The 18,313-nt window shown below is 42.4% G+C and overlaps 1 protein-coding gene across 1 annotated transcript in view; it reads left to right on the top strand.

Moving 5' to 3' along the window:
* The first annotated feature begins 1,947 nt into the window (after positions 1 to 1,947).
* The window catches only part of LOC139373233 (neuroligin-4, X-linked-like), a 66,849-nt gene continuing 50,483 nt past the window's right edge, over positions 1,948 to 18,313 (top strand). The window contains exon 1 of the mRNA XM_071113510.1: positions 1,948 to 2,447. Within this exon, the coding sequence (XP_070969611.1) occupies positions 2,003 to 2,447 (445 nt within the window). The 5' untranslated portion in view covers positions 1,948 to 2,002. The remainder of the gene's footprint in view (positions 2,448 to 18,313) is intronic.

Raw genomic sequence — 18,313 nt, 5'->3', positions numbered from 1 at the left:
CAGGGGAATGAGGCGAGAGAGGAGAGTCTCTTCTTCCTCCTCCGAAATGAAATTACCTGCTGCATGCATAAGCCATCTGCTTCTGACACAAATGTCTGTGAGAGGCTTCTTAACCGGCCAGCTCTCCTATTCATGAGGCTTCACACATAAGCTCCTTGGTGGACTAAAGTACCCTAAGAGAAATAATCTACTCAGTAGACTGGAGTATATTCCCCCCTTGCTTGGCTATGATACTACTAACATAATACTGATAGGTTGTATTGAAGTGAAGGAGGACCTAGGTTGGCTAGTTTTGTGAATGGGGTGCTCTAGATTTATATGGATAACCACGAGGAAATGTTTCCTACACTATGTAGTGATTAGGCACCTTCTCATATGAAACAAAATAATACTATAGTGTAAGTACTATGGTAGGAATACAATAGTATTCACTGTAGTGTTTTTGCGACTGAAGTCCTCAGTATATGGTATAAATACTGTAGTAAAAAAAGAGTAGTATGTACTATAGTAATTACTATAGTGTTTTTTCGGACTATAGTGCGGTATACTGTAATATTTACTCGAGTGTGTTTGGGGACATTACTGTAGTATTTAGTATAGTGTTTTTGTTTTATTATATTTTACATAGTAGCGGGGGGCTTTTTCCTAGAGGAAACCTACCGGAGAAATGCTAAACACTGTATGCAAATGTTCCATAACCTGCAGGTAGGTAGAATTGGGTTCTGAACAGAGATTTCAGAGCTTATTCTCCTTTCTATAATCATAGGTTACACAATATATGGTTTATACTTGGCATGCAGGTTTGTCACTTACAGATGGCACAATTTGGGATATGGGAGAGGGGAATGGGTAGGGTATATGCCAATTAAATACTGTCATATTTACTATAGTTTTTTTTATAGTGCTTTTGTGGACTGTAGTGTTTTTGTAGACATTTCTGTACTATTTACTACAGTTTTTTTTGTGTGGATAATACTATTACTAGTATTACTAGTAAGTATTAGTATTATAATACTAAGTACTATAGTACACATGATCAAGGGATACTACAGTGTGTAGTAATGTATTCTACAGTATCCTACAGTTAACTACAGAATTCTATAGTAAGTACTGTAGTATTCTATAGTAAACTGTGTCCTTTTTCTGCCCCCTTTTCCAGAAGTGTGTACTTGCAGACTTCCTGTCATGAATTTGCAAGCATTGGATTGCTGTAATCATTGGCTAGAGAGTTTCCACCATTGTTAACTCCATAATGGCAAGTGTGCAAGTGCACACTTTGGGAAATGGGTTGAGAATCATCGGGATGCAGCCTTGGAGTTTTCTTTTATTGAAACTGCTGCTATGTGCAACATTATCCTGACCATAACGATGACGTCACACAACAAAATAAAGCAGTTTGACAATATAGTATCTCTGTTGTTGATTCCACTCGAAACCACACTTTTATGTTGTTGTCTTTTCCAGGCTATTGATTTGTTAGAAAGATACAATTTCATGCCTTGCATCCCTTGCACATTTTGATCATACACAGAGGGGACTTGCAGTGATATATTTGCTATATGCTCAACAAGTGGACATCTATTGGAAGGGATTTGGAAATCATACTGTATGTAGCCTTTGATGTGTCGAGGATTAATTTACATGTCCCATTCTGTCTTCCCTGCAGGGTAACCAACCAAGCTGGAATTGGGTCGACGAGCAAAGGCATCTGGAGACAAATACAGGCACTGCTCCCGACCAACAATCTATAAGTAGACCCACTCTCTTAGGATGGGAGGCACCGAGTTGCACAAAGCTGCTCTGATTGGCTGGAGCTCTGTCTGTCAGTTATTAATCACAGCCTGAGGAGCAGGTTATTGGTCTGGGAGCTGTGGAGGGGTGGGAGAGGAGTTCCAGAATTTCCAGGACCACAATCTGCTTGGCTGACCGCAGCAGGAGCATGTTGAGAGGAAGCAGGCCAGTGGGAAGCAGTACCTCTCCATGGAGCTCTGGAGGAGCCAATATGGCCCATGGAATGGGGATGGTCTACCTATCCAAGGTCTATCTTCTCTTATGGATTGGCTTCCTGTTAGAGTCTGTGTGTATGCCGGTCGTGACTCAGACCCCAGTCCACCCTGTTGTCACCACGAATTACGGGAAGCTGCGGGGGTTAAAGACGACGCTGCCCAATGAGATCCTAGGGCCCGTGGAGCAGTACTTGGGGATCCCGTACGCTTTGGCCCCTACAGGGGAGAGACGCTTCCAGCCCCCCGAGCCTCCCATGTCCTGGCCTGGGATCAGGAATGCTACCCAGTTCGCCCCTGTGTGTCCACAGTACCTGGAGGAAAAGTTACTCAACGACATGCTGCCGGTGTGGTTCACAGCCAACTTGGATACAGTGGTAACCTATATGCAGGATCAGAACGAGGACTGCCTGTATTTAAACATATACGTGCCAACTGAGGATGGTATGTCACACCTTGATTAACACAAATATCTTGTTATCATCTGTTTGCCTCTGTGTTTGCTTTGGCATTTCACTTTGCAGGTCCATTTGTTCTGAAGCAGCTCAAAGTGGCTGGAATAACTACTTGAACCAGAAACGTTGGTGCACTTTTGATCATAGTGCGATACTTTGACCAAAGGGCAAAATGCTTTTTTTGACTGAAGGCTTGAAATGAATGTGGTCTAATAGAGAGAGAGAAAATAGATATTTAGACCTCCCTACTGTCTGAGGGCGTAGGATGTCCCACTCCTGTCTATTCTATTCTGTAGCAGTTAGCCTTCTCTCCTGTTGATAAGGTGCAGTGCAGAGTGAGCACTCCTGACTCGGAGTAGTCCTGACACTTACACCACTGATGTAATGCACTTACCCCCTTCAGGCCCCACTATCAGACACCTACAGCAAGATAAAATGAAACGAAGAGTTGGTTAACTTAGCGCAACTGGAACACAGATGTTGAAGGTCGAACATGAACTGTTGCTGGGCTGTCGCTGTCTCTTCTGAAGAGACAGACTCTTTCTGGTCTATGAAGATCAATGTGAAGAGAATTCTTTAATGTATTCATACAGAACTCTAGACCTCTCTATGCTACATTTAGTCTGAGCTCTTGCTAGACCACAGGAGGGGATAGATAATCTGACAATCCCAGTCCGGATGCACAGCCTGGGTTGTTACTCTGACATACTATTCCACAATCTCCAGAGACTTTTGAAGAAAAGTTACTATAAATCACTGACATGAACTGAAATCCCTGTGTACTTTTTTTTTCATTTACATGTAGGCAATTGGACTCAAATACGTAGGATGTCCAAGTTTATCCATTATATCCAGTCAATTCTGTTGTAGTGTGGCATTAGCAATAATGTGATAGGAAAGCGACGTAGAAGTGGAGTGGATGGACCAAGGGTTAGAATTCTTGTGGACAGACAGTGCTGCTGTCTATCCATTGGTTTAGCAGAGGCATCTGAACTCCTTGGTCTGTGTATTGGTAGTATTAGACCTTCAGGTGATATAACTAGCCTCAGGTATCTTTCATTTGGATACATTATGCCTTTTAACCTGAATTCATAGATGTCAATTACAGAATGAAGGCAGTTTCAGTATCAGTATATTACGATACGTTTGCTGGCATTAAAATGTATGAATGCAGAACATGAATGTTGATGTATTGAAAATGAACAGACCTAAAGCTACAGTTCTTAGCTTAATGTAATTGGCCTGAAGGAAAAACTCAACAGCTCTTCTTCAGGAGTCAAGACGACATCTCTCTCCATATTCTTTTTTTGTTCTGCATCCCAAATGGCACCCTATTCCCTACACAGTGCACTACTTTTGGCCAGGGCCCTATTCCCTACTACATGGCAAACGTAGTGCACCATTTGGGACACATGCTCTGTCTCCTCTTGAGGAGTCAGTCAGTGCTTCATGGAAGACATCTCTCTCTCCCTGTTCTGTTCATCTTCTCCTCCTCCATACTGCCCGGCTGCCCGTCATCCTTACAGACAGTGTTGGCCTTTTCAAATCCCGTGTAACGTGGAGACATCCTGCCAGCCCAGGATCAGAAAAGAGGATTTATAGTTTTATAGTTGTCCTCTTGAAATGGACTGACGGATTAAGAAAAGGCATTCCATTGTGTCGTCTGATTTAAGTACAAAAGACTATGCCATATATGGTTAAGTCTTGTATCACGACACAAGGCGAGACCCAGATGCAGACACAGGAGGCACATGGTTTGAGCTCTGGTATTTATTATAATCCAAGGGATAGACAAAAGGCAGGTCGGGGACAGGCAAGCGCTCATAGCCAGGGCAGAGTCCAAAACGGTACAGGGCGGCAGGCATGCTTGAGGTCAGGGGCAGGCAGAGTGGTCAGGAAGGCGGGATCAGAGTCAGGACAGGCAAGGGTCAAAACCAGGAGGATGAGAAAAAGAGAGACTGGGAAAACCAGGAGCTGAGAGAAAAATGCTGGTTGACTTGGCAAACAAGACAAACTGGCACAGACAGACAGAAAACACAGGTATAAATAGCCAGGGGATAAGTGGGGAAGATGGGTGACACCTGGAGGGGGGTGGAGACAAGGACAGGTGAAACAGATCAGGGTGTGACATATTGATAACCTGCACAAGTTCTGTTCTTTTGTATCCTTTTTGATTGTGCAGTGTGGGTGGTGAATGACATTTTGTCTAGCAGGGGTTGGCTTGTGAAAAGTGGCACATTTGGGATTGTATTTTAATGCCAGAGCTACTTAATTTTGGATGCTATGTTTGTCTGTGCAGACAAAAAGCTGCAGTGTCTCTGTGTGTGTTTGTGTGTGTGTGCGTGCGTGCTAGCTCCTGGAGCTGTTGCTGGAGCTGGCTCTATCTGCATCTGCAGTGGCTGCAGACTGGGTACTACTGCGGAGACCCGCGAGGTGATCCTGTTTTATTGTGAATTAATCAGAGTGAATATGGAGCCTCTTGAGGGCTCTTCTGGGTGAGAAGACAATACCACAGCAGGGCCGCGTCCCAAATGGTACCCTTTTCCCCTATGTAGTGCACTACTTTTGGCCAGGGCCCATAGGGCTCTGGTCAAAAGTAGTGTACTATGCAGAATGCATGCCAGGCCTCATCTCTTTCTCCGTCCATCTTTAATTATGAACACCGTCCTACATTAGTTCTGTTTTAGTATTCAACACTGGAACAGAAATAGAAAGCAGAAATTACAATAAATCTACTGCTTGTTACCTTCATGTGTGCTCCCAGAGATAATGGCCTCTCTACAATTCAATGGCGAGCTGTGATTTATCAGATCTTTGTTGGTTATAGGGGTGTATGGCTGTGGCCCACACCTTTGCTACAGTACATCCAAAATGCCCCCCTGTTCCCTATATACGGTACCGGGCTCTGTTCATGAGGCTCTGGTCAAAGGTAATGCGTTCTATAGGGAATAGGGTGCCGTTTCAGACTCACATCCATCAATAGGATAGTGCAGCAAATAACTTGAATTATTGTATTTCATTATGAATCTAATTCTCCTTTGCATAGAAACAGAGGAGGGAGAAAAGCTACAGTGCATTGAAGAAAGAGAACAAATACATTGACAGGGCTTGAATGACAGCTCAATACAGTATTATAGTAGGTTTACCTTGCTCTAATGCTTTTTCTTGTGTGAGTGGCTTGTGTAAGAGAGAGTCGTGCTCTTTGGGTCCTTCCCAAATGGCACCCTATTCCCTATATAGTGCACTACTTTTACCAGGACCCATAGGGAATGTCCACTAAAAGGGAATGGGGAGCCATTTGGGACGCAGGCCCTTCACTGAGCATAAGTAGCATGCCAATGCCAGTTGGGTTCACAGCACTGGAGCCTGAGCTATTAGCTTCCAGTCTGTCTGTTGTGAGTGTGTGATTCAGACAGCCAGTCATGTGCATGGAGAGGCAGGCAAGACCAGGCAGACAGAGAGGGGACAATATCTCCAGGCTAGGTCATGAGGCAGCACAATTGTGCCACAGAGGGCTCTGGTCAAAAGTTAGTACACTATAAGGACTAGAGGTCGACCGATTAATCGGAATGGCCGATTAATTAGGGCTGATTTCAAGTTTTCATAACAATCGGTAATCGCATTTTTGGACACCGATCATGGCCGATTACATTGCACTCCACGAGGAGACTGCGTGGCAGGCTGACTACCTGTTATGCGAGTGCAGCAAGGAGCCAAGGTAAGGTGCTAGCTAGCATTAAACGTATCTTATAAAAAACGATTAATCTTGACATAATCCCTAGTTAACTACACATGGTTGATGATATTACTAGTTTATCTAGCTTGTCCTGCGTTGCACTTAATCGATGCGGTGCCTGTTAATTTATCATTGAATCATAGCCTACTTCGCCAAATGGGTGATTTAACAAGCACATTCTTGAAAAAAGCACTGTCGTTGCACCAATGTGTACCTAACCACAAATATCTTAAAATTAATACACAAGTATAGATTTTTAAACCTGCATAATTAGTTAATATTGCCTGCTAACATAAATTTATTTTAACTAGGGAAACTGTGTCACTTCTCTTGTGTTCTGTGCAACAGAGGCAGGGTATATGCAGCAGTTTGGGCCGGCTGGCTCGTTGCGAACTGTGTGAAGACTATTTCTGCCTAACAAAGACAGCCAACTTCGCCAAACGGGGGATGATTTAACAAAAACGCATTTGCGAAAAAAGCACAATCGTTGCACGACTGTACCTAACCATAAGCATCAGTGTCTTTCTTAAAATCAATACTCACAATACACAGAAGTATATTTTTTCAAACCTGCATATTTAGTTAAAAGAAATCCAGGTTAGCAGGCAATATTAAACTAGGGAAATTGTGTCGCTTCTCTTGCGTTCATTGCACACAGAGTCAGGGTATATGCAACAGTTTGGGCCGCCTGACTCGTTGCGAACTATTTTGCTAGAATTTTTACGTAATTATGACATTGAAGGTTGTGCAATGTAACAGGAATATTTAGACTTATGGAAGCCACCAGTTAGATAAAATACGGAACGGTTCCGTATTTCACTGAAAGAATAAACGTTTTGTTTTTAAAATGATAGTTTCCGGATTTGACTAAGACTCGTATTTCTGTGTGTTATTATGTTAAAATTAAGTCTAGGATTTGATATTTGATAGAGCAGTCTGACTGAGCGGTGGTAGGCAGCAGCATGCTCGTAAGCATTCATTCAAACAGCACTTTTGTGCGTTTGCCAGAAGCTCTTCGCTGTGCTTCAAGCATTGAGCTGTTTATGACTTCAAGCCTATCATCTCCCAAGATTAGGCTGGTGTAACTGATGTGAAATGGCTAGCTAGTTAGCGAGGTGCGCGATAATATAATTTCAATCGGGGACGTCACTCGCTCTGAGACCTTGAAGTAGTTGTTCACCTTGCAGAGCGATGTCTAACAATGCTTCGAGGGTGGCTGTTGTCGATGTGTTCCTGGTTCGAGCCCAGGTAGGGGTGAGGAGAGGGACGGAAGCTATACTGTTACACTGGCAATACTAAAGTGCCTATAAGAACATCCAATAGTCAAAGGTATATGAAATACAAATGGTATAGAGAGAAATAGTCCTATAATTCATATAATAACTACAACCTAAAACTTCTTACCTGGGAATATTGAAGACTCATGTTAAAAGAGACCACCAGCTTTCATATGCTCTCATGTTCTGAGCAAGGAACTTAAACGTTAGCTTTTTTTACATAGCACATATTGCACTTTTACTTTTTTCTCCAACACTTTGTTTTTGCGTTATTTAAACCAAATTGAACATGTTTCATTATTTATTTGAGGCTAAATTGATTTTATTTATGTATTATATTAAGTTAAAAAAGAAGTGTTCATTCAATATTGTTGTAATTGTCATTATTACAAATATATAAAAAATATATAAAAAAATTGGACGATTAATCGGTAACGGCTTCTTTTGGTCCTCCAATAATCGATATCAGTATCGGGGTTGAAAAATCATAATCGGTCGAGCTCTAATAGGGATTAGGTGCCTATTTAGGAAAGAGGAAGAGGACTCTGGTCAAAAGTAGTGCACTATATGGAATGGGGTGCCATTTGCGATTCAGCCTTCAAAGACGTGCATCACTACAAACCTTGGACAACTCTGCATGCTCTCAGTTTTCCCTTTGACTTTTACAAGGGAAACCAACAAACTAAGACTCAGTCAAACACAGAGACTCAATTCTTCTTTCATCTGTTCTGACAGATGTGCTGGGTGTCTGTCTGATGGTCGTAAAGTGAGTGTGTGCACGAGTGCATGCATGTGTATGTGCACGTGTGTGGGTGTGTGTATGGACATTCTGTACAGGACAGATGTGGGAGTTTATGCTTTGCTGCGTTAAACTGACATGCCACTTGCCTTTGTTTGTACAGCTTGAGATACCGTTAACTGTGAGATTACAGGCCTGTTCAGTTGTGTGTGTGTGTGTGTGTGTGTTGTGTTAAGCCTTAGGCCTCATTATGTACCAACCAGCTAGCGATCTAGCGCCTCAGAGACACCAGACCAACATAGTGTCAAAACAAACAGTTATCATAGCAATATTTGCTGCTTTTTTAAAATGAGATAATATTTTAATTGGTACTAGGATACAATCCAAATGGCATCCGATACCCTGTATAGTTAACTACTTGTCACCAGGGCCTATAGGGCTTTGGTCAAATGTAGTGCACTATATAGAGGATAGACCCTTCTGGAAAGACCACATGAATTTCACATGAACACGTGAAGTGTTCCAAAAACACATGTTTTCATGTGATCACGTGATCTTATGTGAAGTTATTGTGATAACGTGACAACATGTAAAGCAACACTGTGAAACGACATGTGACACTACATGTAAAAACTACACGTGAAAACATGTGATCACATCCCAGATGTCAACTCAACGTCTATTCCACACGGGTTGAAATGACACTGATTCAACCAGTGTGTGCCCAGTGAGATACAAAGTGTTCCAAAAAAGACGTTTTCACATGTCAAATCATGTGGTTTTTTTCTTGAAGGCGGGTGGGATGCAACCGCAGTCTGAGACCAGCAAAGTGGCTACTCAATGTTACAGGATGCTACTCCTGTCTCAGCTGTCTTAATCTTAACGATCATTGTTATTACTCTGATGGGTCTGTCAGTGAGTCAATCTGTAGTGCTTATCTGAGAATTAAGTCTATTATCAACCAGGTACACCACAGCAGGCTAACGGTCCAGTTGAAGATCTAGCAATGGCTAATCACGTCATCTAAATTTAAAAACACGCCCACCTCAACACGCCCACCTGTAGATAAGGGGTCTAACACTACCTGCACATGACAGTACAGAAAATATTACAACCCATTCAATCCCTGTATTCATAAATCGCACAGTGTCTCTAAGGCCATGAGGTCATAACACTACTAAATCAAATCAAATATCATGTGTCACATGTGCAGAATACAACAGGTGTACAACAGGATGTACCAGTGACTAGAACCATTCAACGCTGGTCTGACCAATCAGAATCCATGCTTCAAGATTGTTTTGATCACACTGACTGGGATATGTTAAGGTCAGCAACAGAGTACAACATCAATATATACGCTGACTCAGTGAGTGAATTTATAAGGAAGCGCATTGGAGATGTTGTACCCACTGTGACTATTAAAACCTACCCTAACCAAAAACTGTGGATGGATGGCATCATTCGCACAAAACTGAAAGTGTGAACCACCTCATTTAACCATGGAAAGAGGTCTTGGAAAATGGCTGAATATAAACAGTGTAGTTATTCCCTCCGCAAGGCATTCAAACAAGCGAAATGCCGGTAAAGGGACAAAGTGGAGACGCAATTCAACGGCTCAGACATGAGACGCATATGCCAAGGTCTACAGGAAATCACGGACTACAAAAAGAAAACCAGCCACGTCACGGACACCGACTTGACGCTTCCAGACAAACTAAACACCTTCTTTGCCCGCTTTAAGGATAATACAGTGCCACCGTCACGGCCCGCTAATTAAGGATCGGTGTCCCGCTAGCAGGACAACTTCCAGTGAAACTGGAGGGCGCGTAATTCAAATATATTCTAATAGTTAGTATGGATTTTAAACATTTAGGTACATTTAGGTGTCTTATATAGGCTGAAAGCTAAACTTTTTGTTAATCTAACTGCACTGTCTGATTTACAGTAGCTATTACAGCGAAAACATGCCATTTGATTGTTTGAGGACGGCGCCCAACATAAAAATATTTTTCCACCTCCACAGGTTTCATACATTCACATATAAAGATGAGATATTCACTTACTTTTTGAAAATCTTCCTCTGATTTGTCATCCAAAGCATCCCAGCTATAACATGTAGCGTTGTTTTGTTAGATAAAATCCTTCTTTATATCCCAAAAAGTATGTTTAGTTGGCGCAATCGATTGATTCAAAGGAATCCAAAAATCTACCCCTAAACTGTGTTTCAACAAGTCAAAATATGTTTCTATTTATTCCTCAGATACCCTAAAATGTAATCAAACTATAATATTTTTTTCGGAAAGAAGTATGTTCAATAGGAGCTCATCATCAAGTTGGAGGCCATGGGTCTCAACCACGCCCTGTGCAATTGGGCCCTGGACTTTCTGACGGGCCACCCCCAGGTGGCCTCCACAAGGTTGCGTGCTTTGCCCCCTCCTGTACTCCCTGTTCACCCACGACTGCGTGACCATGCACACCTTCAACTCAATCATCAAGTTTGCAGACGACACAACAGTAGTGGGCTTGATTACCAACAATGACGAGACAGCCTGCAGGGAGGAGGTGAGGGCACTCTGAGTGTGGTGTCCGGAAAACAACCTCTCACTCAACGTCAACAAAACAAAGGAGATGGTTGTGGACTTCAGGAAACAGCAGAGGGAGCACCCCTCTATCCACATCGAAGGGACAGCAGTGGGAAGGTGGAACATTTTAAGTTCCTTGGTGTACACATCACAGACAAACTGAAATGGTCCACCTACACAGACAGTGTGGTGAAGAAGACGCAACAATGCCTCTTCAACCTCAGGAGGCTGAAGAAATGTGTATTGTCACCCAAAACCCTGTCAAATCTTTACAGATGCACAATCGAGAGCATCCTGTCGGGCTGGTAAGGCAACTGCACCGCCCTCAACTGCAAGGCTCTCCAGAGGGTGGTGTGGTCTGCACAACACATCACAGGGGGAAAACTACCTGCCCTCTATGACATCTACAGCATCCTAAGTCACAGCAAGGCCAAAAAGATAATCAAGAACAACAACCACCCGAGCCACTAGCTGTTCACACAACTACCATTCAGAAGGCGAGGTCAGTACAGGTGCATCAAAGCTGGGACCAAGAGACTAGAAAACAGCTTTTATCTATCTCAAGGCCATCAGACTGCTAAACAGCAACTCAGAGAGGCTGCTGCCCACATTGAGACCCAATCACTGGCCACTTGAATAAATTGATCACTAGTCACTTTAAACAATGCCACTTTAAATAATGCAATTTTAATAATGTTTACATATTTTACATTACTCATATATTATGTATACAGTCGTGGCCAAAAGTTTTGAGAATGACACAAACATTAATTTCCACAAAGTTTGCTGCTTCAGTGTCTTTAGATATTTTTGTCAGATGTTACTATGGAATACTGAAGTATAATTACAAGCATTTCATAAGTGTCAAAGGCATTTATTGACAATTACATGAAGTTGATGCAAAGAGTTAATATTTGCAGTGTTGACCCTTCTTTTTCAAGACCTCTGCAATACGCCCTGGCATGCTATCAATTAACTTCTGGGCCACATCCTGACTGATGGCAGCCCATTCTTGCATAATCAATGAATGGTCTCAGGATGCTTTACTGTTGGCATGACACAGGACTGATGGTAGTCCTCACCTTGTCTTCTCCAGACAAGCTTTTTTCCGGATGCCCCAGACAATCGGGAAGGGGATTCATCAGAGAAAAGTCCAATCCCTGTACCTTTTGCAGAATATCAGTCTGTCCCTGATGTTTTTCCTGGAGAGAAGTGGCTTCTTTGCTGCCCTTCTTGACACCTGGCCATCCTCCAAAAATCTTTGCCTCACTGTGCGTGCAGATGCACTCACACCTGCCTGTTGCCATTCCTGATCAAGCTCTGTACTGGTGGTTCCCCGGTCCCGCAGCTGAATCAACTTTAGGAGATGGTCCTGGTGCTTGCTGTACTTTCTTGGGCGCCCTGAAGCCTTTTTCACAACAATTGAACAGCTTTCCTTGAAGTTCTTGATGATCCGACAAATGGTTGATTTAGGTGAAATCTTACTGGCAGCAATATCCTTGCCTGTGAAGCCCTTTTTGTGCAAAGCAATGATGACGGCACGCATTTCCTTGCAGGTAACCATGGTTGACAGAGGAAGAATAATGATTCCAAGCACCACCCTCTTTTTGAAGCTTCCAGTCTGTTATTCGAACTCAATCAGCATGACAGAGTGATCTCCAGCCTTGTCCTCGTCAACATTCACACCTGTGTTAACGAGAGAATCATGATGTCAGCTGGTTCTTTTGTGGCAGGGCTGAAATGCAGTGGAAATGTTTTTGGGGGATTCAGTTCATTTGCATGGCAAAGAGGAACTTTGCAATTAATTGAAATTCATCTGATCACTCTTCATAACATTCTGGAGTATATGGAAATTGCCATCATTCAAACTGAGGCAGTAGACTTTGTGAAAATTAATATTTGTGTCATTCTCAAAGGTTTTGGCCACAACTGTATCCTGTGTTTTATACCATCTATTGCACCTTGTCTATGCTGCTCGGCCATCGCTCACCCATATATTTATATGTACATATTCTCAGTCACCCCGTTAGATTTGTGTGTATTAGGTAGTTGTTCTGGAATTGTTAGATTACTTGTTATACTTGTTGATATTACTGGACTGTCGGTACTAGAAGCACAAGCATTTCGCTACAATCACATTAACATCTGCTTAACCATGTGTATGTGACCAATAAAATATGATTTGATTTGGTGTGGACCTTACCAGTCTACCACGTCTTATATGAAGACAAGGGACAATACTCGCATAGCATATGGTGATTTACATTTTTTAAACATGGAATTTGACCTCGGGATATTTGATGAGTTAGTGATAGAATCTGATTATATTTAATCATTGATCCAATTTAGGAGGAAGATTGGAGTGGACTTGATTAGCCTTGATGCTGTTCTCTACTTATCAGTGTCCTTCGCATGAGTTCTTAGCATGTTGTTGTGATTTCTTCCCTAGTGTGAGGTGTGTAGTCTATACAGTATCGTGTCTCTGACTATGATTAGGCGATACGACATGCTATTTTATCAAATTGATTACCTAACGTTTAATTGATTACATGATTGAATTAAACCATGCAACAATTAAACCATTAATAACCTGGGGCACCACAGAAGCATTCATTTATATAGAGCAGTTATCTTCCGAATCCACTCTCTTAAAGATCTGGAGATCTTTAATATCAATAGCAGTCAATTATTAATCGTCACCTTATTATTCAGTCTCATTCTGATGGTCGTAAAGTACTTGGTACTGCACAAACCCTGACTAACAAGTTGAATCAGCAATACACAAATTGACTTAATTATTTATTTACTAAATACCGAAATAATCACACAGAATTACATATATATACACAGGATAGATCATACATCGATTGCTAATCATGTCATGAAAAGCCCCTAGTGTCATAACCCGATATGAAGGCTGGTTACACAAAGGAAGGGGGCTGGGTTTGAATGAAAGAGCGGGAAGACTGACGGACAAAGGGATTGGGTCTCTATTGGACCTTTAGAAGCTATACTACCGTAAATACAGTATCTTATGCATTCAAATAACCGGCCATTCGGAAAAGAAAAATGCAAGATATATATTTACTCTGAGCTGCGCTTCGATAGATGGGTCGAAGATGAAAGACTGGTTTACCCAGCAGAGATCACCATTGTCTTTTGAAGAATCTTTTTGGTCGTAGTGTTGTAGAGTGGATATGTTGAAGTGCCCTGTCATTCTTAGGAGATTGTCTGTCCTTTCTTAGGCCACATACGTTTACAGCTGAAGCTGATAACTTGACTTCTAGGATGTATCACTTCTTCTTTAGTGAATAATAGTTTAAAGTTCATACCAAGTTGCCATAATCTGCTCGTGCTGTATTCTGGCTGGTCTAGTCAAAGTTCACCATTCCAGCGTGGTGATCGTCACCTCCACGTGATCTGGTCTCATGTACATTTTGTTAGACAGAGTAGTCGTTCGACCATTTGCATCCACAGCTCACACCGGGGTTTGCTTAGTCCAATGTGAATTTAGGTCACGGGGGCTTTTGTACTGGAGAAGAGAAGGGTATGATTCATCCCTCTCCAACCAATTTCTGTTCACTTGGGCGTGACCACTGAAGTTAACTTATGAAAACAATTCTCTCATTTAGGAGCTAAAATCACATTTAATCTTCTCTCAAATAGTGTCATCTTTAAACATTTAAATTACACAAAAATGTCATGTGAATCTGATAACTAGAATGTGTAGACTTTCCAAGATTCAATTTGTCTTCCTATCATCAGATATAATGTCTCAGACAACAACTGATCTGACATCATATTCTTTAAGTACCAACGGACACTTTCAACTGGTTGAGAAAGGGAAATATTGTTCCATTCCCCAACCTTTTGATGTTACCATACTTTCTCTGTGGTAACACAGGGCTTTCCAAGAGTCCATTCTGTAGAGTGGAGAGAAAAGAGGGAAAGGTATTTATGGGGGGGTCATAAATCTCACCCAACAAGGAAACGTCATGACAACAGTGTCCCTAAGGGGCAATTCATTTTAAAAGCTCCTATGCCCTTTAGGGCCACCATATCTATTGTCTAATAGGAAGGAGAGTTGTTCATTAGATATACTTACCTGTACTAAACAGCTGTGTTTTGTGAACAGTTGTTATTAGAATACTGTGTTGGTGCTCCTAATTTTGTGTGTCATGCTATCCAATTGGTTGAACCACTTACTGTTAGAATGAATATGTTTCCACAAAAAAAAAATGTTTGGGTTTTTATAAGCCTGTCTCCCCTCATCCCCTCTACTTTTCTCCCTCCTGTTGTTGACAGTAGGAGCCAACTCAAACAGTCAAGGCGGTGATTTCACCAATAATGATGGTGACGAAGACAAAGGTATTTTTCTGTCTTTTTCTATTTTTGACCCCAAAAAAAGAAAAGCCTGATATTCGTGCATGCACAAAACTATTTATAGATACATTTTTTGTGACTTTTTTTGTTGATTTTTCTTCTTCTTTTTAACCCTTGAAGTGCGTATCAATGGGCACCTCTGGGATCTTCCTTTTTTTTTTAACAACCTCTTTCCTCTTTGGAGATGCAGATCATAATTTACAGCGAATCAGAAGATCGTGTACCAAGGGTAAAAGGTCACCTCTAAACGGGGAATGAGGTGTATGCTCCAATAGTCACCACTTACAAGAATCTCCCGCCTCACTCCCCCTTTGCTGCAAAGTGAAAGATGTTAAATTGAAACTCTGCATGTATTTTCTCTGGCCTCCTCGGAGGTGAAGTTATTAAACAGTCTTGTTTTCCCTTTAGTTTATTTTCTTCTTTCTTTGTCTTCATTGCTCGGTGAAGCATGAGCACGACACTAACCCACGTTTGTTCCGTTTTGACATTTGGAAACCTTGTTCATTTGTAACTCTGTCAAAATCTCTGTCACATGTTTTCTGCTCGCTTTCTTGTGCATGGTACTATTAACCCAAAATGGTGGTTCGATTGTGTTTCTCTAAAGATCTGGGGATGGCTAGGAGATGAGTGAAAGCACTGGGGAAATGTTTCAGGGATGTTAAGGCACAGGTTGTCTTCATGGTTTTAAAATCAAAGGGCAGAGCGCTGACATTTTTCGATCACTGTGCTACGACGGTTGGCATTCTCTTTCTCAAAAGCTGCAACACTAGAAAGTGTCCTTTTTATCTCCTCAGTACATACCAGGCTTTATCTAGGCATTTTCTACCTCTCAATGATGTACTGTAAAACAAATTAATCCAGATTGCCTTCTTATAGCCGCCTTGATGATGTGAAATGGTAATAGGCTTAGATAGGTAGGAGTGAAAGCTGTGAATACGGTTCACCTTAAATCCTTATTAGGGGAGATTACTAAAAGGGCATGTTGTGTGCATTACCTTTTCTTCATAACCTTTTTCTCTTGGCATTATCAGCTACGTTTCTTTCTTCTTTTTGTTCCCCTCAGAAATAGTCAAAGGATTTTTCAGAAAGATCTATTGTAACCTTTAGAATCTACTGATCATTACCACGAATGCATTTATAACTGTTTTCTCAATGTGTATTGTCTGATCAGCTGGGTGAGAATCTATCTTTCGGTGTGTACTTGTGTGTACAGCTACATCATTTTGACTAAACGTTCAGACTAACTAAACGTGCCTGGATTTTAAGAACTACTCCCGTGTCGTGTCAAACCCACGCCTGTGCTTTCAGGAGTGCTACGACCAGTGCAGGCGGAGGATCGATGCTCACTGACTGTTTGAACGTCTGCCCTGGTGATGAATTACACCCCCCCCACCCTCCAGTTCCCCTGAGGTTATAACTCTGCTGCCATAGAGTACAGTGAGACACCTCATGTGAATGCACGCGCGCAAACACACTGGCGCATGGAAAGGACGCACGCGGACAGGCACACTGGCGCACGGAAGGGACACACACATGCACGCATGCACACCTCGCTCACAGCACAGCAATGCAGCTCACTGAGTTCCTCCTTCCTCTACTCTCTACTCCCATCTCCTCTGCTGCAGTTCCCTCACTAAAAAACCTCACCGCAGGCTTAAATGAGGTAGAAGCGTATTCCTATTCTCTTGGAAGTTTTAAATGGCTGCATTTGAAAAACATTGTTTTGCTCTGCCCTCAAGGAAACTTTGAAATGAGCGATCAAATATATCCTTATTATTTCATGACTTAGTTTGGAGTAAGAAAGAAAGGGTATTATTCCAAATGTCTCTGTAATTGAGACCATGTCTAAGTACATTAGAGGTGTGGAGTGTGTACGTACATACTTCAATACTCTATAGTGTGGTAGCTAATATAACGCCTTAAAGACATCTGACACTAAGCTTTCTTTTTGGAATTCCTCTTCTGTTTTCCTTGACAGGTCTCGGTATGGCACATGGAGACGTGTGTAGAGATTGTGTGCAAGATCGTATCCATTAGGCACCAAACTGGAAAAAAACACTAGTTAACGGTTGCGAAACATTTTGCTCCAATGTCCTCTCATGATTACGAACCAGATCTATCAAACAGGAACAGGAAGAGTGACCAGCTACTTCCTGTCTGACTGTGGGGTTGGAGGAGTTCACTGTTCCCCCTGCATGGTCATTAACTGCCATCTTCCAACCCTCCATCCCTTCCTTCCATCTCTCCCTTTCATCCCTCCCTTTCATCCCTCTATCCCATTACTAACACATGGAAAATGCTGAAACCAATGGAAAATTCTGATGACTCCCCCCCCCCCACTCGATCCCTCCCTTCTCCCCCTTTCTCCCACCTCTCCCTCTCTCCCTCCTCTCCCTCTCCCTCCTCTCCCCCACCTCTCCCTTCTTCCCACACCATGTAGAGATGAGTAATGTGTGCGGCGCCGCTGTGCCCGTGGAGGAATATATTATCCCCCTGGCCCGGTGTGGCAGTGATGAATATCTAGGGCATGCTCACTGCAGTCACCCAGCCAGGCAGCTCTCAGCTAGGCAGCTCCATGCAACTCCTCTACAGAGAGAGCACAGAGAGAAGAGAGAGAGAGAGAGAGAGAGGTGTTCTCTTCTCTCTTCTCTCTTTCATGGCGCTCTCTCTCTCTCCCTCATCTGTCTCCACTCTCTTTTTCCTCTCTCTCTCTCTCTATTTATCTGTTTTAAGTGCTCTGCAGTGACCGGATGGGGACACGCTGGGACAAGGAGACCCTAAGACGACCCGAAAAGATCAAAAATAAAAACCATGTTCCTAAAATCTGTCATGGTGTTTTGGAATGGATCAAAGTTGCTTATCTGTCTTAATCTGTTCCAGTTCAACCTCCCCAGAGCAAATCAACATTCGAGATGTAGAGTGACAGCCAATTTGCCTTCTATGTTCGATCGAAGGCCCGCCAAATTCCATCTCAGAACATAGAACTCAGAGCCTAGCTTTAAAGAAGAGCCTGCATCAGATCAGTATCTGTTTTAGACTGGGGCCACTGACCACTTTATGTACTGCCCCTCTTGTTTAATGTGCATCTGGAATTTTCCACTTGGTTTCAGCAGCTCCTATCCTACCAATGAATAG

The sequence above is a fragment of the Oncorhynchus clarkii genome, chromosome 18, assembly GCF_045791955.1.
Source record: "Oncorhynchus clarkii lewisi isolate Uvic-CL-2024 chromosome 18, UVic_Ocla_1.0, whole genome shotgun sequence".
NCBI classification, from domain to species: Eukaryota; Metazoa; Chordata; class Actinopteri; order Salmoniformes; family Salmonidae; genus Oncorhynchus; species Oncorhynchus clarkii.
This window is presented reverse-complemented; position numbering and strand designations above follow the sequence as displayed.